The 26,196-nt window shown below is 34.7% G+C and overlaps 1 protein-coding gene across 1 annotated transcript in view; it reads right to left on the reverse strand.

Moving 5' to 3' along the window:
- VPS50 (VPS50 subunit of EARP/GARPII complex) overlaps positions 1-26,196 on the reverse strand; it is a 115,944-nt gene that overhangs the window by 83,045 nt on the left and 6,703 nt on the right. Inside the window, exons 2-9 of the mRNA XM_019729711.3 lie at positions 26,077-26,145; positions 12,314-12,436; positions 11,071-11,142; positions 8,204-8,257; positions 7,310-7,380; positions 6,554-6,671; positions 6,437-6,472; positions 5,210-5,292 (exon numbers count right to left, since the gene is read on the reverse strand). Of these exons, the coding sequence (XP_019585270.3) occupies positions 5,210-5,292; positions 6,437-6,472; positions 6,554-6,671; positions 7,310-7,380; positions 8,204-8,257; positions 11,071-11,142; positions 12,314-12,436; positions 26,077-26,145 (626 nt within the window). The remainder of the gene's footprint in view (positions 1-5,209; positions 5,293-6,436; positions 6,473-6,553; positions 6,672-7,309; positions 7,381-8,203; positions 8,258-11,070; positions 11,143-12,313; positions 12,437-26,076; positions 26,146-26,196) is intronic.

The following is a 26,196-nucleotide window of genomic DNA, read 5'->3' on the forward strand; positions in this document are numbered from 1 at the left end:
TGGACTCAATTAAGATCATTTCAAAACGTGAAAATTTATCTGCCATATATCCGATACAAAAAAAAAAAAAAAAACCTCAGGTAACTGTAACGAAACAAAACAAAGCAATATAGAAAAAAAGAACATTACAAAAAAAAAAAAATGATAGCAGGTGAACAGGACCTTAAAAAATAAAAAGTGTTCAACAGAAATAATAAAAAAGAAACAGTAATGGATTTTAATTTTCATTTAAAGACAAAGGATTACTTCTCCTGTTTTCTAAGTCCCATATCACGCTACTTAGTTCTGCAAGTAATATTTATATAATCAAAATACAGTAAATATGATTTCTATTAGGCTAATTTTTTTAGAAGTAAACTATTGAAAAAACACAGATTCCATTATAGTTGCAAAAAGAATATAATGTTGACCAAGTAAAAATAAGTTCCACTAACAAAACCTGGAAGATGGAGAAAGGAAGAAAAGTAAAAGAAAGTATACCAAATTCCTGTCGCTTACAGATATTTTATTACAGGGAGTGAACAGTCAGATCATCAACAACTATCAGTGATAAATCAGGGGAAAAAAAGCTATCTGAATGTATTAGTTCAAATTATAATTAAATCTACTAGGAAAACAATATGTCAACTGTAAAGTTAATTAATGAGCTGTGGAGTAGGGAAGGGAATGAATGGTGGGGGAGGCATGAAGGAAATTCTTTACCTTTTGTTTAAAATATTATATTTTTGCCATGTGATTTTATGTTAGATTATTTTTTAAATGCTGTGGCATGGAGGAGGGAGGCAGAAGAAAGTAGGCTAAAATAAAAGAAAAGGAGTACAGGCAGCATGAGAATAGCATGGTACCAATAACTGGGCCCAAGCAACAAGGACCCCAGATCTACGCATGGGTCCAGCTAAGCAGGCCTGGTGACCTCACAGAAACACTCACTGCCTGAACACTACCACTACTCCAAACAGGGTTGCTGGGCTCCCCTTGCCTGAGCCTAGAGAAAGAGACGGCAGGCACATCTTGCTAGAAAGGAGCCAAGGGGAACAGGGGAAGAGCAGTCCCTAGTCCTCCTCTATTGGTAACTAAAAGCTGTTTTCATTAGTCTATGATTTAAAGAAGTTCTACAATGTACAACTTTCATTTAACTGTCAACATTATAAGAAAAAAATAAGAGGATATTTTAATGATTATGAGAAATACCATCCCTTGGTATCTGTGGGGGTTTGGCTCCAGGACCCCTGCGGAAAACAAAACCTGAGGATGCTCAAGTCCCTTATAAAAAATGGTGTGGTATTTGCACATGACCTCTATTTGCGTATAGGCTACAGCAGGGCATGCCTACATAGGATTTCATTCAGGCGTGGATTCATTCGCGTTGCACATGGCAAATCCAAATTTAGTTTTTTGGAACTTTTTGGGGTTTCTTTTTTCAAATATTTTTGATCCGTGGTTGGTTGAAGCTGTGGATGCAGAACCCATAGATATGGAGGGCTGACTCCGTATCTCTGTTAAAGTACAGCACTCAGCAAACTAAGTTTTAACGGTATGCAAACTTTTCAGTGTATAATCCAGAATGCTTTCAGGTTCACTCAAGTAGTTTCTTTCTAATGAAATGAAAAATAATAAAGCAGTTTTGACTTTTAAAAATAACTTTCCTTGAAATTAATTTAGATAAATCTCAAGTGAAAAAGAAATTAAATTCTTCACTCAGATGTACTTTAACATAAACTCACTCTGATTCTTATTCCCAGTAAACCTCAACTATATAGCTTTCTGTCAATCAACTAAAAAATGTCAAATAATATAAAAATGTTCCCCATCAGTTATAAAAGTGAATAAAACTGGTGTTACAGTATCTTTTATTAAAGAAGCTGAAACACAGCACATCTCAAGGAAGACACAAGGTACTGAAGAGGTACCCATTTTCTTTCATTTTTCAATCGACTGGGTGCATCATATTACTTGGTATTTCATATATTAAAATATATAGTCATATAACCTGAGACTTACTAGATATACAGTCAATGGCTCTTTGTGCAAAAGCAAATCTGTGAATTCTGCTTTTCCTACTTTCAGAATCGTAAGAGTCAGCCCTCAGATGTTCCATGTAATTTACTCCGAAGACCACAGGGTCGCTAACTCTACCAAAAATTTTATTTCAATAGAGGAGGGATGTGACTAGGAAAGAAAAGAGGAATACATGATGTATGAAGGAAAAATTAAGAAGACAAGCAAGTATTTTATACATATTAACTTGCCTGCAATAAAAAAAAAAAAAATCACACCAGAATCCAGCAATGTTCTGAATCATGGTTTTCTTAATGGACATTTCTAAATGAAATATATATATACATATATATGTATACATATGTATATATATATACACATACATATACACTCAGCAATGATAGCAATTTATTCTATTTTTATAAATATATTTTGAAGGTTGTTTGTATTTGAAGACCCAACTATACTGTAACAGAACTGAATATGAAAATATCTTTCAAAGTTTTTAATAGTAATATAAATTAAGATAATACTTGCTATATTAATTGAATGCTTACTATGTGCCAGGGGCTGTTAAATAGTCTATATGTATTTATCTAATCCCCCAACTACCCTGTAATATAAGGACTATTGATTCACCTCATTGTACAAATGAGAAACCTGAGTGGTTAAGCAATTTCATGATTCTCTAGTCATCGACTAGAAATGAAAATAAATTTAAATGTTAAAGAAATTGAGAGTGTAAATTCAGTTGGAAATTAATTACTATTCCTATGATTATCGCAGTGTCCAATGATTTTTCACTCTGATTCACTCAGGTTCAAGCAAAGATTAAATTTTGCCTTCGGCTAAATTCTACAGCTCCAGGTAAATTAAAGGAATAAAGTGTTGATAAATCATATCTGAATAGACTCAACTAAAGAGCTCAAGAACAGGTTCAATATTGGATTTAGAAGAGCAGAAAGAAAAGAAAAAAGAAAGAAAAATGCATAGGATAAAAAAAAGTGCATCTAATTAACAAAGACAAAAAATAAAAGGAAGTTAGAATAAAATTCCTGTCATTTTTATAGACTTAATCTGTCCCGCGTATCAGCTAACTCTATAGCTATATCCCATGTCACGTTATCTGCAAGAAGTGAACAAACTTCTCACGCTCTCCCAACTAGGAACAAAAGGGTTAAAATATGAGTTGGGGAGAAAAGCAGACCAGGTTGGACAGGATGAATGGCGGCTGGCAAAGGCAACAGTGCTGCTATGTGGGGTTGAAAAATGCTGGTGGAAACAATTCCAACTAATAGCTCCGCTCCCGGAGCCACCGAGTTGTCAGTAAATCACCAAGTTTAAAACATAACTCTAAGTTTTCCCAGTCTTCAACCTCTCACTCTTTCCCATCAATTTTCAGTTATTAAAGGTTCTCCCTCTCAATTGCCTCTCTCTCCTTTTTGTAAAATTCCCTCATTCTACACTTATACTTCAATCAAATCTGTCCCCAACAAGGTCAACTCTGACGTCTTGGTTGCTATAAGGCCAATAGACAGACATTTTCAGTCCTCATGTTGCTTGGCGTCTCTGCAACAAAGGCTTCGCAGTGATCTCTGTAATCGCATATCCACAGCCCCGTATCTTGGCTTCGCTAACTCCCCCTGCTCCCCCTTCAGGTCCTGCTCAGCCTTGAACCTCTAAGGAGGTTAGATCCCAATGCTCCCACTGCATTCTCAACTTCTTCCTTCTCTCTAAGGCCCCATCCCACTTGCGCCTTCCTCAATTCAGGTTCTTCTGGATAGATTATGTTCTCTAGAAAACCAGGGATGGTATTAGTCATATTATGTGTGGTTTATCACCATACAGCCAATTCCAAAGCAAAGCACCTGGCACAGAATAAACGCTCAGTAAATATGTAACTGCCTGAATTATGTTCACCCCATCATAAGTAAGCTGTTCTCAATATAACAGATTTATCATCACAGAACGAACTAAATGTATGTTTTGCTTTCTCAGGACCCCACAGCCCTTGTTAAAATTTTTAAATATAATCAATATACTAGAGCTCGTTCTCTATTCACTCAATTTAAAAAGTGTAAATGACATCAAGTTTTTAATAGTGACAGTTAATCACTGTCAAAATGGAAAAAAACTAAAATTTCACTGTTATCACACAACTATGTATTTCCTAACCCAATGAAAAGTGTGTTGCTTCAGTATGTATAATCCTAAAGAAAAAAATACCATAAATACTTAAATAGCATCTCTGGGGGGGAAATATCTAGCCCTTATCCTATACCCAGCAGAGACCTATAATGTGAGAGTATATTAAAAGAAAAAATCTAATTCAAAGCTGTATTAATGTTTTGGTGTACCATAATCTTTTTATTTTTCAGTTACTAGCAATCAAACATCTACAATATCAGTACGTCGTGCTCACTGTCAGAATTTCCATACAGGAGAAACTAAGGGGCTATATTCTAGGATAGGTATGAATTTAATTTGAAATGGGATTTGCTTTACAAGCACACTATTTCACTTAGATTGTACGTTTATTTATGATGGTTTCAGAGGAATGATGGAAATTACACCTGGGGATTAGCGCCACCCCAAGGTGCTGTCACCAGTAATACAAAACCTTCATTTTAAGCAGACCAAAACCCATTAATAAAGTTAGAACTAATAGCAAAGAATGCAGTGGTTATTTTTACACTGTACAGTTTATAAATAAACAAAAGATGTAACACGTTAAATACATATTTGCTTAAATGTTGCAAACATGACTATCACATAAAGTGAGTTCATACTTAAATTTTCCAAAACAAATTCTTATCGTGGTGAGCCAAACACTTGAACCATGTGGATCTGAAAACCAAACTACTCTGCATATTTATAAACTGGGTGAAGTTAAGGAGGAAGAATTCCCAAGCGATACAACGGAGTTGTGAACAGATAAATGTATTCTTCTCCACTACTCTATAAAATCAATCAGATTGAAAAGAACATGAGTTTTGGTGAGGTGACAAGAAAGGAGAGAATTAAAAAGTATCTGATCTTTCACATCTTAAGAATTATTATTTATAATTTTATTGTACTGCCCATTTATGGACAGAAATGCTAAAACACAGCACTTAATATAATATTTTTAATGTTTATCAGTGTATGTTGCACAACTCCTACATTAAAAACAGGCAATAAAGTCAGCTTTTACATTTTTATATTACCTTACCTTATACAGCTGTAATGTTTAAAAGTGCTGGCAGCTTTCTGACATTCCAGGCACAACTGAATAGCTCCTGGATAGTCTTCCTCCTTAAGATAACAACAAGAGAAGTTAATAGACTGGAAACATTTTTCTTAAAGCCCCTGAAGAAAACAAATTTCTATTCATACTCCATCCAAAAACTTACAGAACCAGAAAATTTTAATTCCTTTTAAATAAGGATTAGAATACCAACAACAGATAAATAATAAAATACAAAGAGGCAACTAGGTCCAGGCCTAAAATATATGCACAGAAAAAATATTCTGTTCTCTCAAGTACACAGTAACAGCTCTCTGAGACCATGACACAGATAAAGCCTATATAGAATTCTACTCATAAGCTGCTTCACAGGAAAGTGTTCTTTAACTGTGAACATGTCTTCTTTCAGTAATGTTTATATAAAACGTTCCAAAACCATATGCATTTTACTTGTAATCAACATTCAACAGTTCTACCTCCAAAAAAATCAATCAATATTTTTACACAAACAAATTTGGAAAAAAGTGAAATATTCATTAATAGCCTCAGAATATTTTTTAGCACCTAAACAGTAATTTAATGCCAAATGAATTTCTCATATGGATTTCTCAATCCCTAGTTTAGTGGTTAATAGTTTAGAAGTAATACAGAGATTATACAGAAAACCCTAAAAACCATTCTCCTTAAGCTCTCATCTAAATTCAAACCACTGGGAATGCGGAGATGATGACCAAATACCTACACGAAGGAGCTCCAGTATTAATGAGGAAACAAAAATATAACATTAAACTTTCATGAACCTTATAAGAGAAGTAGATCGAGAATGTTAACAAAGCATCAAAGAGAACACACATGGCTCACTCAGAAAACCAATTAATATGAGATACCAAACATACCTAAAACATGACATACACTTTAAATCACTACCATATATTAGATAAAAACAAAACAATTTATTGCTATTTGGGTGTAAATACAATCAAAAGATACTGAGGTTAACATTCCCATGTTGCTACAAACTAAACATTTCTCCAAACAAATTTTTGTAAATGAAGCATATAATGTCAATAGAAAAATGCTCTTTACATGTCTAAAAATATTCTTTATACCATATACCAATTTGAGAAAAATGCTCATCTGTGTTTTTTTTCACTATAATTTTTCTATTTAATATTACCAGGATTACCAAACTTCTAAGCCTTGTTAACTTACCTCTAGCATTTCACTTAAGCGCACATCTGTTCTTTGCTGAAAAAACAAAAATCAAAGGTAAAATCTGTTTCAACCACAAAATTAAGTTTTAATTTTTAAAAAGTAACTTGTATATACCAATGTTTTTATAGTTCGCAGAGATTTCAGAAGTCCAATCAGCAACTGACGTTTCCTTTGATTTGCAAGAAGGCCTAAACTAGCTTGAGTAAAACCCTCCTTTGCAATATTCAAGTGTCTGCAAAAGTGAACAATAAATAGTTAAAGTTTTCTACTACAATAAAAATACCACCCACAAGAAAAAATAGGCAACTAATGAGGTAGTATCCTGCATTACTCACTGTGACTACTATCACAAATTTATGTGACAAATTCATTCAACAACTCAATTTAAGCCAGCATTACTTTAAGTGTGATGTGTGGACTGGTGCCAATCCTCAAACTATTACTGGTCCATCACAAGAAAAGTACAGAAATTCAGAACAAGCGTTTACAAATATGTAGAGCAAAAGTTGACAACAATTTTATGTTTGATGAATGTTTTTTTTCCCCCACTTCCCTAGTATTTTGCTTTTATTACATTTTACAAAACTAACAGTCTGTAACAAAAAGTTGGAAATTAAAAAAGAAAAACTGGTCTTTCACCGCAGAAAGTTTGAGAAGCACTAAGCAATACAAAAATAGTAATATTTTTAAGCCATAACTAGATCTATAGCCATTTCCCACATACCTTCTTAGATCATAACATAGGTTCCGTTAATGAATGTTATTCAACAAACCACAGTCATAATAAAAAACCAATTATCAATGATAGTTTCACAGTTTTTCTTGAAATGTTTTCCAGCTTAAAGAACAAAATATCATCAAATGCTGTACCTCCTCCCATTTGTGCAGATAACAGCCGCTAACTGAAGACCTGTCTGTAATGAGGTAACTCTTTCAAGTTCCTATGGAAAGATGAAATATAGGTTATTGTTTGAGGCATTTTGTTTTCTTTCCTATTTCTATGGGACTTTAACAAAAACTTTAGTGGGTTTCAAAGAAAAGGCTACTTGGAAAATAAAGTAGAAAAAAAACACCTGTACCTGAAAACTATTGGCATTTTTCAACAAAATTATTTAAAATGACAACCTTCAATTGATTTTCACAATGACCTATGACAAAATATTTAGTTAGTATTGCTTGTAAGGAAATTTAGACCCAACGTGCTTTTCAAAGGCATAAACAAATACTAATAATATATCCGTTTAAATGTTTCTACCCAACAGAATTTCACAACGTAATCAAGAATATGACAAATGTGATTTCTGTTTGCTAAGATGCTTTGACAATGAATGTCTTCATTTGAACACTAGTAGGTACCTCAATGGACTTTGAAGTCTCTGATTTTCTAATGAAAAAAGATTCAGTGAGACAATTCCAATTTTATCATACTCTAAAGACAGACTGTTATATTGCCATTGAGTGTTCATTAACGATCTAAGTGTTACAAAGTACATAGAAGCAATTTTTACTGGCCATTCTAAAGTTTGGAAAACCAAGACATTTCTTTAGAATCAGTTATAAATACTCTTTCATTTCTTCAGTTTGGTAAATTCCCCAAATAAATGAAACAAACACACACACACACACACACACACACACACCCAATAGTTAATGTATTGCTACAGAACTATAGATAAAATTATAACTTAAAAGATTTCAACAGTTTCAAGAGTAAGTCAAACATTTTTAAAATTTCATTATTGAAAGTAACAAATATTATCCTACCTTTACGTAAGCAGGCTGCTTCTCAAGGATTAAATCTGCTACTTTTCTAGAGACCTGTAAGAACACACAATCAAACAAAAGAAGTGATAGGAAAAAACCCTCACGCTTCCTATTACATTTTACATTTAACATTTTTGCAAGAATAGTCCCCAGGTCTACCCAGTAACTTTTACAGAAGATATTGGCAGGCGTTGACCACACGTATTTCTCTGGCTACAAAATTAGTAAAAGAGATATAGCACAGAGTACACAACTTGCTCCTTAACAGAAAGTCAGTAAATGGCCATTACGACTGTGAATAATATGAGTACCACTATCTGATTTAACTAACATGCACAAAAGGGTAATCATTTTCAAGGGTACAGGATTTGCTTTTAAAGATGAACTTGTTAAGATAAATAAGTGTTTAATCAACTGAATTTATGGAGACAATATCTGGAAAACAGAGAACATCCTCGCTCCCTTTAGGTCCTTTTGCACGCCATAAGAAGACCAACAGTAATTTGGTCCTCTCCCTCTAAACAATTGAAAACACATGTTGTTTTGGAATGCTATGGAGATAGCTCAGGTTTTCTCAGTTCATTCCATGAATAATGTTAATATATGCAAGTTAGAATTAATAATGATTTTGAACATGAGACTCTTATTTTACAATTTCAGGAGCCCCTGCCAGATTACATAGGAGGCATCACGTCTAGCACAAAGCATGGTGCATGCAAGGTATTTAGTGAATGTTTGCTCAAGAAACCAAATTAGCTCCCCTTCCACAGGCCAACTGAGAACAAAATGTTACACACACATTCACTTATTGCATTAATCCTTTCATGTTTTCTTAATCTGCTTTGATTTGTATATATGTATAGATTTGTATAGATATGAATTTGTACAGATGAACCCTGACAAAAACTCACCTAATTTTACCAAATTGGGTTTTTTAAAAAAATAGATGATGCAGGCATTGTTAGTCTATACTGTGCCAGGCAGTATACCTGGTGCTTTTCCTACATTATCTCAATCAGTACTCAGGATAATCTATAGAAATGAGTTATACGCTTCCTCAGTTTCCAGCTGAGTAATCTTAAACATAGTAGTAACTCACCCATAGTCCCACAGTTAGTAAATTGCAAGGCCAGAATTAAAACCGAGGTTTATCAAATTCCAAAGGTCACTTTGCTCTACGGCCCTTGTGACGTGGCTCATTCCCAAAAGAATATTACCACACAAAGCACAGAGGGAGGAGTATGTATTTAAAGAGAAGGCAAAAGATGCCACCATTCACTAAAATCTAATTCTCTAAAAGCACATCATATTTTTACTCCACAACTCTCTAGTGCTCAAATTCCTTCCCCACACCACGGCTGCTACTCCCAGAGAGATGTCTGGGTATAATACAAAAGCAAGAGAAGTATACAGTCACGGGCTGCTTAACAATACGTTGGCTTCAGCAGGTGGTTTTGTCATTATGCCAACACCATAGAGCGCACTGACACAAACCCCGGGGTCTAGCCCACCACACACCTGGGCTGTATGGTGTAGCCTATTGCTCCCAGGCTACAAGCCTGTACAGCATGTTTCTGTGCTGAAGACTGTAGGCAACTCTGACACAATGCTATTTATGAATATAAACATATTTAAACATAGAAAAGGTAGTGTAAAAGTACGGAATAAAAGATAAAGTGTGGGTGTGCACACACTGCATGCATGTTGGTGGGGGCAAAGGAAGTGCTGCAGAGGTAGGCGTGGAGGGGAGAGTAGATGTTAGGAGGAAGAGAGAGAGGGAAGGAAAAGATGGGGAGAGAAAGGCAGAGCAGAGATCAAAGGAAACCCAGAGAGATAAAGCCTGAATGGAGGAATACGAGAGGGGGAGGCGGAGACGGAAGGGGAAAAAGATAGGGAGGAATGGGAAGAAAGAGATAAAGAGAAAGAAACAGAAGGAAGGGCAGTGAGTTTCCCCCCAGCCCTCTCCTCTCGCCCCCACTTCCGGGCCCAGCCTCCAGCAGGCACAGGGCAGGTGGACAAGCATGCTGAGCCTCCTCGTCTATTTAGGAGTAAATTCACATCTTGGATCCAGCCTTTCCTTCCAACATTGCAAACAAATCTTTGCTTATAATCCATATGGGATCTTTGCGTATGCGGTCAGTCTGACTGTAACGTCATTCTGCGGTGCATGACTGCATCTTCCTTTGTCAGATGTATTATTAAAAATCGTATCTTAAATTCAAATAAATTTATTACTACTGCTCCTTTAATATTAAAAAATTAACAAGACCACATACTATCCCTATTTAATCTTCTACAGTATAGTCTGAGTTTTATAAAAGGAGTTCAGCCTAACATGAGGAAAATACAGAATCACAGAATTTTACGGCATTAGAGAAAACGCAGGCTTAACCCATCACTTCACAGACAAAACGAGACTCAGCAAGACTAAGTGAACTGCCAATGTCACATAATAAAACAGTGACTGGAATTACGACTTTCTGAATCTTAGCCCTAGATTCTCTTTGGACCTACTTATCTTTGAGATAAGAAAACTCAATCACAAAACTACAGGTAGTTTTGCAAACCAAGAAACCTAGAGATACTTAGTAATCTGAAAAAAAAGTTCAAAATTATTTGATCACATTTAGAATACCAAAGAAAGAACTATAAGTTCTAGAAGCAAATCTGTCAGGTACCAAATATGACGGAAACTGAACAAGCATTAAATTTTAATATAAATGTATCATTTGAGTCAGTCATATTAAATAATAAGATTTGTTTAATATGTTAATATATTAGTTAAACCATAAAATCTGCAAACATCACACCTCTCTGCTCTGTCTCATTTAGTTTTCTCAGGAAAAAAATGTGTCTTTTTTACTTACTGCAGCTTGCTGTTGTTTCAACTTGTCTCTGTACTCCTCTAATTCTTGCAAATTGAGAACAGGAGGGAGCTTCTAAAAAACAAATCCATAAAGGAAAAGTAAAAAATAAATTGTTTAACTTGGTTTCATTCACCGGCACACCTCTTGACTTAAGAACTATAATCTGTGCGTACAAAATACTGTCCCATCCCATTTCCGCCCATTTCTCCTCTCCTCCCATTTCCCCACTAGACTGCAGACATGAAAACCTCCACACATGCACATCTTTGTTACCCACCCCTCTATCTCCCTCTGGAACTTGAGGGATGCTCAAGTTCCATCCCTCATCCCCTATCTCCACTGCTGCAGCCTACACATCCAGGAAACCGCACTACCATCGGGACCCCTGGCCCCGGGGCTGGGAGACACTGCTTTCATGGCCTGTGACAGGAGAATATGAGAAAAGTCCCTCACCCCAACCCCCCACTCTACCAGCCACAGGCGGATCCCCACCTGTCTTATGACAGAACTCAAGACATATTTCCCCTCTAATACTATAAATGGTAACTAAACACTATGTTGTAATGATGACAGTTGTTGGAATACATTCTAAATTATACATTGGCTTTCGGAGGATAGTGTGAAAAACTAACAAAACTGTACAGCATTTAACTTGTGAAACTCCAAGTTAAGCTCCAAGTACCAGTCAACTGACTGATGAAACTTCAGGATGAATTGGGGAATGACTTTGTACGTGCTGCATATAAAGTGTTATATAGGTACTGTATTTGGTCTTGTCTAAAACCAAATTAACTATTCTGATTTTTTGAAGTTCCTATAAATTTAAAATGCCAATGTTGTAAACATTATGGCATACGGGTATTTATTATGACTAAACATGATATAACTAATTATGTAAATATACATTTATCATTAAAAGTCTTAGAGCTTTTCTAAACATATTTAGTCAACATAAAATAAGATACAGGCAGCATACTAACATGGTTAAAAACCAAAAATACGGATATGTTTCCTGGACCAATATTCTACAGCTGCACTTAATTTTACATTTTTAAAAATGATGTCATCTTTAAACAATGCTAACAGCAACAATGCTGTTCATTTAATTCCGATATGGTCATTATAGACCAATCCTGGTATCAAAGTACATAACGCCCCTAAAAAGCATTCAAATCTCACTCACAAATTCAATCACTAGAAAAAAATAGGCTTTAGATAGGTTTTAATGAAATTTTTTTTTTACCTCTAGCTCATATTTAACAATATCAAATGAATCTGTAGAAAAATATACTTGTTCAATACTATTAATTAGTTCTTGTTCAGCTTGAGGGTCACTAGGCTGTTCTCGAAGTTCTCGGAATTCCTCCTTTAAGAAAAAAAAATCATAATTACAGTACTTATAGCTATTATAATTCTATCTACATGGAAATAAATAATCATCTGTCTTAAATCTCCTGGGAACCATTCTGACCAAGGAGACAAACTTACAGAAAACAGGAAAGTTCATTGAAAATTAGGCAATAGCCAAACACTAGAAATTAAAAGGACCAGTCAGTTTGAAGATTCAGATTTTACTTTCAATTCCTTGTGTGCCAACTAGTAGTTGAGAGAACTTAGATGTTTAACAAAATGAAAAAAACCAATGTAATCATCTAGTATCTGTCATACATACATATCACATATATACACGTTTTCATCATTTAACGTCATTCTAAAATCTGTTTCACCAAAGATTAAACAGGGAACATCTCAATGACTTTTGGGTCACAACCAGAATCGGAACCGTGAGCAGCAGACATCCTTTCTTCTGCTGAAAATCTCACTGCTCAGCTAAGAAACCCTGGCTCCAGAAAAGGTTCACAAAAGGTTCACCTGGCTGTGCAAGTCTATGAGATTTCCTTCAAGTGTATTTACTAATACTGTAATTAATGATCGGATTGTGAACCTAAAGCTCTGTATTTGATACAATGCTTATTTCTAATGATACAAAATGGGGTTTCAGTGAATTTATATAAAGAGCTTGACAGACAAATCCCTACCCCTAATGTCAGCATCTTATCCTACACAATTTCACTGCATAATTAGATAAGCCTTCAGTTAACTGAGAAATTTCAGTAATCCAGATACCCACTGTCTGCCACACTAATTAATCAAGACATTATTATAGACATAACAAATTAGCCATTTGATTTTATGTTCAAATTAATCTCAAATGCATTTAAGTACACAAAAAGAAACTAGTATTTTAAGTCATTTTGCAGTTATTAAAAGAATAACTTAAAAATTCTTAATGAATCATCACTAACTAAATACACAAAAATTATCTGGTCAACTAGAGGACATTATTTTTCCAGAGGTACTCTAGATTATTTTATTGTAAGGCATATTTTTCAATTATAAAGAAAGCCTCATATTAAAAAAAGCCTTACAGCTTATATATCCCTTAGATTTTAATTTATATGTCAAATTTGTAAAACTATTCTATAAAATTATCTCCTTTTAGTAGATTCAAGCTAAAATATTAGAGCAATAAATCTGAAACTCAAGAGAATATTTAACTGCTTAAATTTAAAATTGCAGTAAATTTAAAAGAGAATAAATACAACAATATGTAAAAAAATAAAAACTGCATATAATCAAAAGTACAGGAAATAGAAAATGCTTCTTCAGTACTCAAACTCAATTTACAGAATACACTAACAAAAAAGGTCAAAGATACAGCCACCACCGATTTCGCATCCAGTTAGTTACTATGAGGACAGTAAGAAACCATTGTCCTAGGAGGCGGAGCTGCATTCCTGTGAGGTTCAGCTACAACACACTAATCTGAGTAGCACTGGACAACAGCACTGAGGAACAGACTTGGGTTAAACCTACACCACCTGCAGAAGGTTCCCACAGGCAATGTCTCCCTGCATCCGATGGAAATTTGAAGTAACAGTGAGCCATGAAATAGAGATCAGCAATTCCTGGCAATCTCCCTCCCTAAAAGTCCACGGGCATTTGAGTATCAGCTTCAAATGCTGCAAGCTGAGGGAATAAAACCCAAATGAGGATATGGCAATGTTGCCTCCCTAGGAATTCCACGGCCACTAGCAATAAATGTACTTGGCACCATTCAAAAAAAAAAATGAAGATTATGAAAACTGCTAAGATTGAAAACCATCAGGTATGGAGCTAAGCCAAAAATTCAAATAGACTGCAATGAATGACCACTTTCATCTTAAATATATAAATGCGAACCTCCACAGAGATTCTCCATATACTTACTAACCAATTGATCTAAAGGTAAAGACACTTAGGTTTTAGTTGCAACTCTGCTATTAACCTTGGGCAACTTACTTAGTCTCTCCCTGCCTAGCTTTCCTCACCCATAAAGGACACATGGACGGACGGATGGACAGACGGTCACACATGCGCGCGCACACGTACACATGTATACGCACTCTCAAAATGACACTGAAACAAATATCCAAAGTTATAAGAATGCCAAAGGGAAAACACCATTTCATTTATAAATATCTCACAAACGTACATTTCACAAATGTGATGAATCTGTAAAAAGAGTACAATCTGTATATGTATCTAAAAGGTCAAATGCCATTCCTTCCTAGAGAACTAAGCAATTATATCACAGAGAACAGACAAACCCATATAATTTCAAAGAACTGACATGTAACACTTGACACTCTAAGTAAACTGGAATAGGAGAGGAGGAATAACACCAACAAAGGCGGAAAAAGAAAGAGCACACAAAGTAGGATTCAATCCAAATCAAATGCCCAACACTATATTCCTATAAAATATCCTCCTCTTTCAAACAACTTAGTATTAATAGCTGCTGTGTGAAAGCATAAATCTGAACTCCTTCAGACAAACTTCATTCTGCTTAGAATCCCGATCACCTTCTAATCCCACTGCACGAGGAGGCTCTAAGACTGTTTCTCCTAACCATTCCTAAATGCTTCATTGCTGTTTGCTGAGATTTCTTCTTATTCTCCATCATTATGCTCTGCAGTGCCAAGGCACACTATAGATAATCACTCATCAAACTAAAATTAATTACACAGTGAATTACATTCTTTTTTTTAAAAGGAATATAAGAAAAACAAAGGAAACACAACATGTTCTTGTTCTGATAGTGAAATTTTTCCACAAACTCTGAATAAAAGGTTTATCTCTCCTAAGTAGAAATAAAAATAAATGTTAGATGATTTTAGGGATCTTTTGTGCATGCAAACTAGAAAAAATTAACAGAGACATCTAGATTGCATATTCTTAACACAATTACTCCCTAATTTTGCCATTATATAAACTGGTTAGTAGGACTGGAAACTTACAAAAATGCATAATTCTTTAACTAAAACAGAAACAAATTTGCAAACCAATATGTATGTATGAGGTAAAATTTTACATAAAATTAACAAAAGATTTCCTACAAAAATGTTTAAAATGCAAAATCAGGGAAATAGAAAAACAAATGAAACTCCTTATACCATATTAAAATATGTGACTATATTTTTAAAGTTACAATATTATTAGATACTTACGCTAAGTTGGGAATAAAATACTTCAGTCTTACTAAATATGACTAAAAATTTTCAAGGATTTTATTTTTATAGTAAATTTTATGTCACATAGTAACTGAAAAAATACATAGTATCATTAGTAGTAGTATAACTGCTCTGTAAAACTTGAAAATCCAAAAGCAATTTGTCAACAAATACAGACCATCAACTGTGCCACAAATTGCCTGCTAATGGTAGTCAACTACACCTAAAACAAAAAGTACATCAACGTCAGCCCAGAATTAAAGCTGGAGAAAAACTACAATTGAAGTAATAAATTACAAAGGGGCTAAAACCAAAAGTTCCTTTGGCAAAGTACAAATCAAATCTCTCTCCCATACCATCAATAGGAAGTAACCTGCCTACCTTCAAAGCTCTATAACCTTACCTTTCCCAGTCAAGTCATATATTTCAATTTAACAATTTTTTTCAATTCCCAGAATGTAAAAATTCTCCACAGTAGGTCATACAGAAAGAAAGATAAGTAAAATATAGCTTTTCCCTCAACTAGTTGCTAAAGTAATCAGGATATCAGATGAATAAACAATAACAATGTAAGGCAGAACTTAAGGGAGATACAGACAAAACAAAGGGAATCAACCGACAGTGAGTTCACATCTGAGAGAAGAGGTGGCATTTACAGAATATGAGAACAGGTAAATTTCAAATTTGAGAAACTGGGGGAATAAGGTTACAAATATAAGATAAAGAATGAGTAAAAATATCATGGTGGGAAAGCATACAACAGGTTAAGCAACAGAGAGTAGCTTCCCGCAGGGTAGAAAAATGTCATCGGGGAGAGCATGCATGTACACCAAGAGGCAATAAAATGCAACAATTGAGATTTTTTTAATCTAATATGTTTTTATATACGCTAGAACCATATTTTTCCTTTACTAAAAATACAATATCTTTAACACTGTGACAGGTGCTATATCAAAAAAGCACAAATATACAATATTTTCTTAACATAATAAACCAAGCAGGATTATTTTAGGAAAGTGGTGGACAACAAGGAAGTTATTCAATATTGCAGAGACTGTCTTTTACAGCAGTCACAACACACTATAAGGTTGCATATAATACTACCTAGCCTATTTTTCTATTTTGATCATCTCTGAGATAAAGCCACATGAACATACATATAAAAATGCACATCATAAATGTAACTTTATGAAAAATGAAGGAAAACAATCAGAAATTTAAGTCAACATCTTTGATTCTAACCAAGCCTTTTTTCCTCTCAACAAAAGGTTTTATGAGAACCGAGGACTCAAGTCTATAAAACAATTGGAGCCCTCGAGTGTAAGGTGTTATATAAAACGTTTCCAGGATATTTATGATTTCTAAGAAACTAGGCTATAACTTCACAAAGCAATTTCCCACTTAAGAGCTTATATCTTAAGGGAATGTATTCAAGTTTAGGAGTGGGGGGAAAAAAAAAGACTACCAATTTTGCATTTAACCACTTCTTTGAAATTATACAAAATACCACACTATTAAAAACACCAACCCAAGTTCAGGACTTTCAATTCTATTCACTTCTATAAATGTAAAAAGTTAGCTACGACAACTTAACACTTCTCCTTACCATTATTAAACACAATGCTCTCTTTAATTTTGAAAAGTAATTTAACCTAATTTTTAAACCCACAGAACAGCTTGGAAACTTATAATCTTCAGTAGCTTTTTATGCAAACAAAAAGATGAATGCAAAAATCTTCATTTCACAGGTCAGGTTTCAAAATCCCACAGAAAATGTATGGAATCAAATATGAAATGCAAACCAACTTACATTTCTGTGCTTAGCTTATTAGACCACAGTTCAGATTACACACCTGAATGGAAGAATGAATTGTGTTTGGAGGGACTAGGGGAGAAAAGGAAGAAATTTTACATTTGTATAATATGAATCTGGGTTTACCAAAATAAATCTTATCAGAAGCTTTTTTTTTTAATGTTTGCATTTCTTCATCAGTCAACACAAAAAAAATCTGTTGTTATAATAAATTCTACAGATGGAAATCATAGTCTTATAAAAGTTAACATCACATTAGAGCTCTAATTAAGAGCAAAAAAAGTTTAGCTACCAAAATCTATGCAGAGCTAAAAGGAAGAACAGAAACATGAAGTTTTCAATATTCAATCAGCATTATAAAAATAATAAATCACTGAACAAAAATAGGTTTTCTGTTTCCAAATGAAATTAAGGACTCAAGATCACAGATCCCCTAAAGCCATACATATACCATATAAGTTTGTAATGAATTGCCAGATGTCTGATTACGTGGGGATTTGGCAAATTTTCTTAAAATCCCACTAGAACGACAATCATAATCCATCAAAACAGCCGAGCCGGTTCATCAGTTTGTTTGTGTGTTTTAAATAGCTTTTAAAGCTTATGCTGTTTTTCTTCAGGCTTTCAGTGCCATCTAGTGGAATACTGGTGAGGTTACAGTTTTTAAAAGTTTCAGCAAAGTGATTTATGAATTTTTATAAAAGATTACAAAAGTGGCATTTTATTCCAGCTTTATAACACACGTATGTGATAAAAATAATGCATTTTAATAAATTTCTATACAATAGTAGCATTCCAAATATACACAAATTAGGTTTCAAAGAAATAGATCATAAATAAAAACTGATTTTATTCATAGAATTGTACTGAGTTAACATGTACTAAAAACACAAAATCAGAAAGTGAAAATTTCATATTTGATACTCTGCCAAATATTTTTTTAGTTACTTCTCTCATTCCATAATTATATTTTAACAAGTATTTTCCTAAATTTATTTCTATGAAAAGGAAAACATTAAAGATAATAGCTTCAGAGACATCAAATACATTTTTTAAAAGCTGTCATTAAAAATTTCTCAGCTTCAGTGAACACCATCATGTTGTTTGGCACGTGCCTGTCCATTTGGAAGTTAATGCTAAAGAAAAGACACATCCCACATTGACGTACAGAGAGAAGAATCCACTGTGTCCATCTTAATTTTGTTTTCCTTTTAGGATTCAAACATCTTATCAGAACCTCTCTCTCAAAAAGAAATACCATTTAATTCTGAGAAAAGAAACATCACAGCACCGTCAATCCCAGTGTCGAAAAACCAGTCTTCCAATTCTTTCACCTTTGACATCCAATAAAATCCTCAGTCCTAAATTCTGCTTTTAAAATGTCTCTCAAAAATTTGACCCTTCTCCCTTTCCTAAATTTCATGCTCTTATCTTCTTCTTAATCAGTATCCTGGTATCCGGTCTTTCCACTCAAAAATCTACCTGTACACTAGTTATCCTTCTAAAACAAATGAATCGCCAACTCTAGAAGACCCTGCACTCACTTCTACCTCCTCCTCCTCCTCCCCTAGCTGTGCTCCCGCTGTGCCTAGGTTTACACAGACCTCTACTGTACTTACACTACTCTGCAATTACCTATTTCTGCTTGTCACTCCCACATAGGTTGAGATAGGAACAATCTTATACCTCTTTGCATCTTCAAAACTTAGTAACTACAGCTCAATACATGACTGCCCAATGCACTGCATGAATGATCTTTTATGATTTGCTATAAAAAAAGGCTATCTCAAAGCATCTGAAGCCAAGAGAAGCGTAATTTCATTAATGGTTAAAAACAACACAGCTGATAATTATAATTATAATCACAATTATAATTATAATCACAATTACAATTTGATAATTATGATTATAATCATAATTAGAAGTATTTATTGGTAGTCATGAGTGACTACGAAAAACTAAATGATTTTACAGATCCATAGTTACAGACACTCTTCGCCTTTTTAATGATACATAATCCTAAATTTAAAGTTTTTATCCCAATTACTAAAACCAAAAAAGTCTCCTAGTCATAAACTTCAATACTATTCTGTTTAATACAGATACCAATATGCTTACTCATCTCCTACAGAACTGTTCAGTATATTTTTTTGAATATATGTTTTATATCCTATCTCTCCTACAAATATTTCAATATAGAAAAGATAAAATAGAGCTAAAAGGGCACTTAAAAATCATCTAGCCTAATCACATCTTTTCACAGATGAGGAAACTGAGTCAGAAAGCAATTAAAATGACTTCCCATTAATAAGTTGAATATTTAAAGTCATTATTAGAACCTATTAGGTTGGTGCACAAGTAATTGCGGTTTAAAAAGTTAAAAATAATTGCAAAAATCGCAATTACTTGTGCACCAACCTAATAGCTCTTATTCCATCATGTGGCCACGCAGCAGCCTAGCCGTCTGTCCCCTTGTACCTGCCCCTAAAGAAAGGCGAGTCTGTGAGACAGATCCTTTCAGGGACCTTGCTTCACCTTTGTGTTTGCACCTTATGTCTCTGTTTGGTCCCAAAAAGATGGCTGGTCAGCCAATGACGAATAAGATTCCCCACGGGGGTGGGGGTGGGGCGGACAACTCAAGCCAGGCACAGCCGAGTGGGGACCAACAGGAGAACCCACAGGGTTCGTAGAGATGGGCACAGCCCCCCACCTTCCTCTGGCTAAGGAGAGGCTCTGCCTCTGTGGCTGCATTCCTTCCTAAAACCTGCACGGGAGGAGATTCAATGGTGTGCTCTCCATCTATTCATATGCATAAAGGTTTTGTCCCTTGGGGAAATACATACATCCTGAGACTTAAGGTTCAGCTGCCTGCAGGCAAGGGTGATTGGCTTGACTCAGTTTCCTATTATGATGAATAGGATTCACAGATCTTGAGACTGACAAGCTTTATCCACACCTAACCAATAAAAGTTAGGCAGCCCAGTCCTTGAGGCTGCAGGTCCCTGGGCCCCACTTAAACTCTATTCATGGCTCCTATCTTTTCTTAACCCTGCGCCGCCCTCCTCGCTCCCCACAATCCTTTTTGCGTGGGTGACACCATCACACTTTATTCATATTGTGGTAAAATTCTGAAAACAAAGCTCTGTAATTAATGTATGGTTTTAGGATTCTTTTCATAGATGCTAAGAAGTAAAGTCAAATCCATTTATCTTGGTTCACAGAAGTATTTTAAATGCTTTCACTCTGCCCAAATTCCCAGAATGTTATAAAGTAGAAATGCTACAGAGTAGGCAAATACTAATAAATACTTGTAGAATGAATTAAGTGGACAAAAACACTTTCTTATATTTATAAAAACATAGTTTCCAGTTTTGAATGCCAAGACATTTCTTTTGTCCCTTTTCCCCTATATTTTTCTTTAATGAAAAAAAATCAAAGGCATAGCTAAACCAATCATATAATAGTAAACATAGCCCAGTCCTATTTGTATTTATAAGTTAATAAAATCAAGGCTTTAAAAAGAAACTTTATCTTTAAAGAATAATATCAGGAGGCAGTATTTCAATAAAAATTCATTAAACAATATTAATGAGTACTTTCTTGAAATAGGTAACTAGATGCTATACAACCACTATAGAAAGTGTTTAAAGATAGATGTAGAGTTAAAAGGTTATGAATACTGATATTTTATGTTTTTAATCAAGATTTAATGAATACTCAAACACAGTTCTAGTAAGTTCTGTAACTACTAAACATGTGGCTATTGCTATTATTATATACTATAATAAATTTTGTTCATAATTCTTGTAACTGATTAAGTAAAAACCTTTCACATATTTCAAAAAGTGTAAATTTCTTTAAATGGTTAACAAATTTAGTCTGTAAATACTACCTAGATTAATTTCTTATACCCTTACCTCTGCATGAAAAATCTTCTTAATTTGAACTATAACAGAATCTATTTCCCAGGAATAAAATTTTAGGTCATCACTAACTCTTCAGTCTACTTTTCCCCACAAAAATTGTGGCTCTACATTCAAATAACCTGGGGATCTCTAAACACTACAGACCTGGCTCCATCCCACACACTGTGATTTAATTAGAATGGGGTATGGCCTGGGTACTGGCAATTCTAATGTGCAGCAAATTTCGTCACCATCGACCTTGGCTCTGACCTATATAAGCTAAGATTTTTGAAATCTGTCACAAACTTTCCTTCCCTATAGCAAGTTTTATATGGAATCCTAATTTTCTTTTTTACTTTTCTATATTATTTTTCTCTACCAAAATTCCAAATTTTCAATATATGGGTTATTTGACTCATATCTCTTAAAATGGGATACCGTGTCATCTTGTCTATAAGAAAACCAGATGATTTCTAAGGTTTCTTCCCACTCATAATTTGTATACCATATTTCCCAGAAAATAAGACCTAGCCAGACCATCAGCTCTAATGCGTCTTTTGGAGCAAAAATTAATATAAGACCCAATCTTACATTATATTATATAAGACCCGGTATTATTTTACTAAAATTATTATTAATTTTTGCTCCAAAAGATGCATTAGAGCTGATGGTCCGACTAGGTCTTATTTTCGGGGAAACACGGTAGGTGCCATGCTGTACATTACATCCTCATGACTTACTTATTTTAAAACTGGCAGTTTGGACCTTTACACTCCCTTTACCCATTTCCCATTTCAGCCCCCCACCCCTCACCTCTGATAACCACCAATTTGCTCTCTGTATTTTTGAGCTTTGGTTTTTGGGGTTTTATTGTTTTTATATTCCATGCACAAGTGAGATCATATACTATTTGTCTTTCTCTGCCTGACTTATTTCACTAAGCATCATACCTTTGAGGTCCATCTGTGTTGCTGCAAATGGCAAGATTTTATTCTTTTTCATGACTAAATAATATTCCATTGTGTATATATACCACATTTTTAAAATCCATTCATCCATCGATAGACACTTAGGTTATTTCCATATGTTAGCAACTGTAAATGCTGCAAAGAACATAGGTGTGAATATACTTCTTTGAGTTAGGGTTTTCGTTTTCTTCAGATAAATACCTAGAAGTAAAATTGCTAGATTATATGGTAGTTCTAATTTTAATTTGGGAGGAATCTCCATACTGTTTTCCATAACCGGCTGCACCAATTTACATTCCCACCAACAGTGTATAAGGGCTCCCTTTTCTCTACCTCCTCCCCAACATTTGTTACCTCTTGTCTTTTTGATAAAACCCATTAGAACAGGTGTGAGGTGCTAGCTCTGTGGTTTTTATTTGCATTTCTCTGATGATTAGTGATGATACATATTTTAAATGATTTCTTTTTATATAATTGCTTTAAAATTAATGTTGCAGCTAGTTCTTGATGACCTGAACTTTAATGGCTTCAAAAATATGATCTTTATTTAAATTTTTCAAATTATTAAACAGTACTTCAACAAAATACAAAAGATTAATTTGAAATGATTATTTCAAAATAACCTTTTCCTTTAATAAAAAATATAGATTGTGAACAGAAAATATAAGCAGAAACAGGTACCAAACAGAAAAAATTACCAAAAGAAAACAAAAAAACACCACAGTCAAGGTTAATACTACCTTCTGGTCTCACACCTCATACAGCTGCTAGAATGGCTACTTTCAAAAAGACAAGCGATAACAAGCCCTGGCTGAGGTGTGGAGAAAAGGGAACCCTTGAGCACTTGGTGGTGATGTAAACCAGCACAGCAGGTATGGAAACAGCATGGAGGTCCCTCAAAAAATTAAAAATAGAACTACCATTGATCCAGCAATGCCATTTCTAAGTATTTATCCAAAGGAAATAAAACAGGATCTTGAAGAGATATCTACACCCCCATTTTCAGTGTCAGTCAATTAATGAATGGATTAAAAAAAAATTTGCACACACACATACACACACAATGGATATTATTTAGCCATGAGATAGAAGAAAATCCTGCCATTTGCAACAACATGAATGGACCCTGGGTGCATTATACTAAGTAAAATAAGTCAGACAGAAAAAGACAAATACTATATGATCTCATTTATATGTGGAATCTGAAAAAGCAACTCATGGAAACAAAGACCAGAATGGTGGCTGGGGGAAATGAGGAGATGTTGGGCAGAGAGTATGAACTTCTAGTTATAAGATGCATAAGTTCAGGGAATCTAATAAAAAGTTTAAAAATAAAAATAAATATAATATGACCTAACTATAAGGTAATATCTAAGTTGTAAAATATCTGAGTTGTGAAAAATACTCAGCATTCAAGATATACCAAGCTATTGAGGGGGAGCAGAATTTGCCACCCTAAAATATGTCTCCTTTGGAAACTGATTATTTTAAGCTGGTTATTTTTAAGAAATGAAAGACTCAGAAGCTTTGATCTTCCCCCTAACTGCCGAAAAGAATTTAGATAGAGGACCTGTTTAAGGAAGGGAGCTATCATTATATATGACTTAGTTTACTATGAATTAGTATGTGACAGACAAGGAAGAAGCTAGCAAGGCCCAAAGTCCTCTCTGTGTCCCATTGTTAAAAACGACCAAACACCTATTTACCAAACATCTGCTTTTCCATCTCTAGGTGAACTGCCTTCCTGCCCTTTGAAGTCTCAAACCACTACTCCCCTTTCTGCTCAGCTCAAGATGCCATGTGAGCCTCAACTGCCCAATTTGTCCCCTGGTCCCATATTCTTACAGAACCTCGTGTGCACACACATAATAAATTTGGTTGTTTTCTCCCATTGATCTGTCTCACGTTAATTTGATAATTGGACCAGCTAGAAGACCAAGAGGAAAGGGGAGAGATTTTCCCCCCGCCCCCCTACACTATGCTGTGTACGAAATTTCTCACATGAGTCCTCTTAACTCTTAATTTCAGGACTGACAGCAAACTGCGCCCATAGCAAACTTAGTCTGGAGCTTTGCCACTTTCTGGACCCAGCAACTCTGAAGTTCTCAAAACCACCCAGCGTAGGAGGAGCAACTCGGCTCACCCTGCAGCACTAGTGATTTACAGGAGAAAACAAACAGGCACAAGAAGCTTATAAGGCTTTCTTACTGTAAGGCTAAATTTAGGCTTAGAGCATTAATACTGATTTTACTTTTAACTTTCACAATTTAGCTAACTTAGCTTCTTAATGTGTCAACTCACTAAATAAGCAGTGAAAGCATAACTTATTCTAATTTGTAGCTATTTTAGACGCAGCCCAGGCTTAACCTTCACCTTCCCATTTACATTTGCTGACCTTGTAGTCCCAGACGTGTCTCTCTACCTGGAGTCACTCATCTGAAAAGTACACACCACTGGTCACTGAGGGAGCTAAGGTGGGGACTCAGTAAGAACACCTTGTAATGAGAGCATCATAAATTTACAGCCAACCACTACTGGAAAAACATCACGACTCATGGTTTAAAGACAAGAGAAAGGTCTTAGGCAATACATTCACGTATTTAAAGAGGCTCACTCATCAATTTTACATTGGCTCTGAAACATCAAATGCAATCTAATTCAAGTCATGTTCATAAGGCACGATAAGCTTTTTTTCTTAAATCAAAGAAATAAAGAGAATTATTTGTCAATTAGGATTTACGGTTATCTCTTAGTTCCCAATTTTATCACATTCAATAATCTTTTATAACATTATATAAAACTATTCAAAATGCCTCTTAAAAAGGCTTTTGTCTGAGCCATTTCCTGCAAAAGGGTTGGCTAGAATGTTATATTTGGAGGATATGTTTGGGTCTGACCTAAAATGAAGGCTAAGCAGTGAATACAAAATTCGCTTAGGAGGTAAAGCACCTCAAAGAAATTATCCTCTTAAGCAGCTGACACTGACCTGTGACAAGAGGCTTCACGACTGCTGATCAAGAGAAACAAGCCCTATGTATTAAGATGCCAGCCACAGAAAACAAACAGTAGTTTCGAACCTGATCCTCAAAATGAAAAATCACAAAAGCAGATATTCAGAAGTACAGGCTTTGATCTACAATGGAGCTGCTATTCACAGAGGCAGCTCCAGCGGCACAGGACCCAGTGAGAACCAGCAGGAATTTCTTATTTAACAATGGTTAATAATTCTCCTGAGGGGAAGCCAGCTAGCTTTCAAACAACACCTATTAAATTTGTAAACTAAATTCACATGAATATCAGAGGATTAAAATCTAAGATATCTACAATTTAGCGTAAGTTATGCTTTAGCTACTTATTCAAAAATCTCTGCTCCGTAACAAAAACAAAATTAACTATGATTTTTGCCTCAGAGTATAAAATGCCTTACAGTATAAAAGTATTTGATTTGATTTCTCCAAATCACAGCAGATAAGTCAATACATTTCATCTATATAACTGCTTTCAGGCTAAGAAGTTGATACAATAATAAACTCTAAATTTATCAATTTCACGTTTTCTGCTTAACTATAATGAATTATACTGCATCCCAATGAATAATGAAAGCAAAAACAAGCCCCAAACCTACCGTACTATACAAATTTACCCTGCTTATCATAACAGCCATTTGCCTGTGGAAAGGAAAAGCTTCTGTGAATCAATGATTATCCAAAGACAATAATATTTTCTTAAGGAAGTGAAAAGTGTGGCTCACACATGTAGATCAATACCTTTCCGGGGACGCGGAGACTCTCAATGGCACCAAGGTCACTGAGGCTCTCAGGAGGGCTTTTCAGACCCTTAAAAACAAAAAACAAAAAATAGAAAGAACTTTAATTTTGCTGCAGAAC

Source organism: Rhinolophus sinicus, chromosome 4 (genome assembly GCF_057876585.1).
Source record: "Rhinolophus sinicus isolate RSI-liver-muscle chromosome 4, RSI-T2T, whole genome shotgun sequence".
Lineage (NCBI taxonomy): Eukaryota > Metazoa > Chordata > Mammalia > Chiroptera > Rhinolophidae > Rhinolophus > Rhinolophus sinicus.